The sequence below is a fragment of the Cucurbita pepo genome, chromosome 6 (genome assembly GCF_057944985.1).
Source record: "Cucurbita pepo subsp. pepo isolate OVF chromosome 6, ASM5794498v1, whole genome shotgun sequence".
In the NCBI taxonomy this organism is placed as follows: Eukaryota; Viridiplantae; Streptophyta; class Magnoliopsida; order Cucurbitales; family Cucurbitaceae; genus Cucurbita; species Cucurbita pepo.
In genome coordinates, this window is record NC_141803.1 from 12,475,682 (window position 1) to 12,476,966 (window position 1,285).

A 1,285-nucleotide genomic window follows, 5' to 3' on the forward strand; every position below is an offset into this window, starting at 1 on the left:
CGGCTTACAAATACAACATACAAGGCTTTATATAGCCTAAAAAATGAAACTATTAAAGGCACTCCGAGAGCTGTAACATTCATACTTTATAGCCATAATTAGCCATTATGTAAATGTAACCGAAATTAAATAAAAAGTCTTAAAATACAATAACTCTAAATTACTCATCAATTGTATGGCCACTTTTATTGCAGTGTTCACATGATTTATCCTTGGCGAATTTTGAATATGTGGTTTTCTTCTGCACTGCTGGTGCAATCGAGAAATTCTTAGTAGGTTCAGAAGTTACCTAACGCTGCATCTCTTCTTGTACAAGTAATGAATAGGCTTCCATCACATTAGGTAATGGAGTCATCATCAATATGTTAGATCAACGTGTATTTGACGTTGATTACAAGTAAACTTGTCTTCATTGCGTTGATCAACATGTATTTGACGTTGATTACACGTAAATGGTGTGCGGTACACTTCTAATTCATCCCAGAGTGCTTTGAGCTTGGTGAAATATGCTAACAGTGTCATGGTTCCAGTGATATCATTGCTATCGACTTTTGTATCTGAAAAATTGCTGGAGCATTCTTTTGTGAGAATTGATCGTGAAGATCAATCCATACTTGATGAGTTGTCTTGGCGTCAATAATACTCTTAGCGATATCTGCTTCAACTGAATGAGTTAACCAAGATATTATCATACTGTTGCACTGATTCCAGAGTTCAAATTCGGTCGAAGCATCTTGAGACGGTTCTTCAATTGTGCCATCAATGAAGCCAATTTTCTTTTTGGCAATAACAGCATGCATAACTGATTTACTCCAGTATTGGTAATTTGTTCCATCTAATTTGATTCGAACAAGTGAATATCTTGGCTGATCAGAGTGATGAATATAATAAGGATGTGTTAAATCAACATCTGAAATTTTGAAGCTGGATTTGGCTGATTCCTCCATAGAGGAAATTTTGATATTTAAGAATACTAAGATGGGATCTCTATACCATGTTAAGAATCAGAAAATTAGAATTAGGATGGAAGGTGTGTATTTTCATCCATATTCATACGCTTTAAATAGGATACAAGATAACAACTAATACCTACCAATAAGGAAAATATAAACTAATTAAATATGAAGAATAAAATAAAATATACTGTAAATCAAATCATAAAAAAAGAATATTAAAAATAAATATCTAAGATATATTCAATAAATAATATAAACTTCAAATATTATATCTCAAGAAGACACCATATTATATAGGAGCTAGGAGCTTGTTGATAGACGGGCATTCC

General features: G+C 32.7%; 1 protein-coding gene across 1 annotated transcript; it reads right to left on the reverse strand.

Annotated features, from left to right (window-relative positions):
* Positions 1-518: 518 nt before the first annotated feature.
* LOC147792333 (uncharacterized) lies at positions 519-947 on the reverse strand. Its single transcript, XM_087124451.1, has one exon. It carries the CDS (start codon positions 945-947, stop codon positions 519-521), a length of 429 nt encoding a protein of 142 aa, XP_086980577.1.
* Positions 948-1,285: the final 338 nt, after the last annotated feature.

What these genes read in the sequence shown, in the direction of transcription:
- LOC147792333 (XM_087124451.1), bottom strand. Translation starts at nt 947, where the DNA reads ATGGAGGAATCAGCCAAATCCAGCTTCAAAATTTCAGATGTTGATTTA.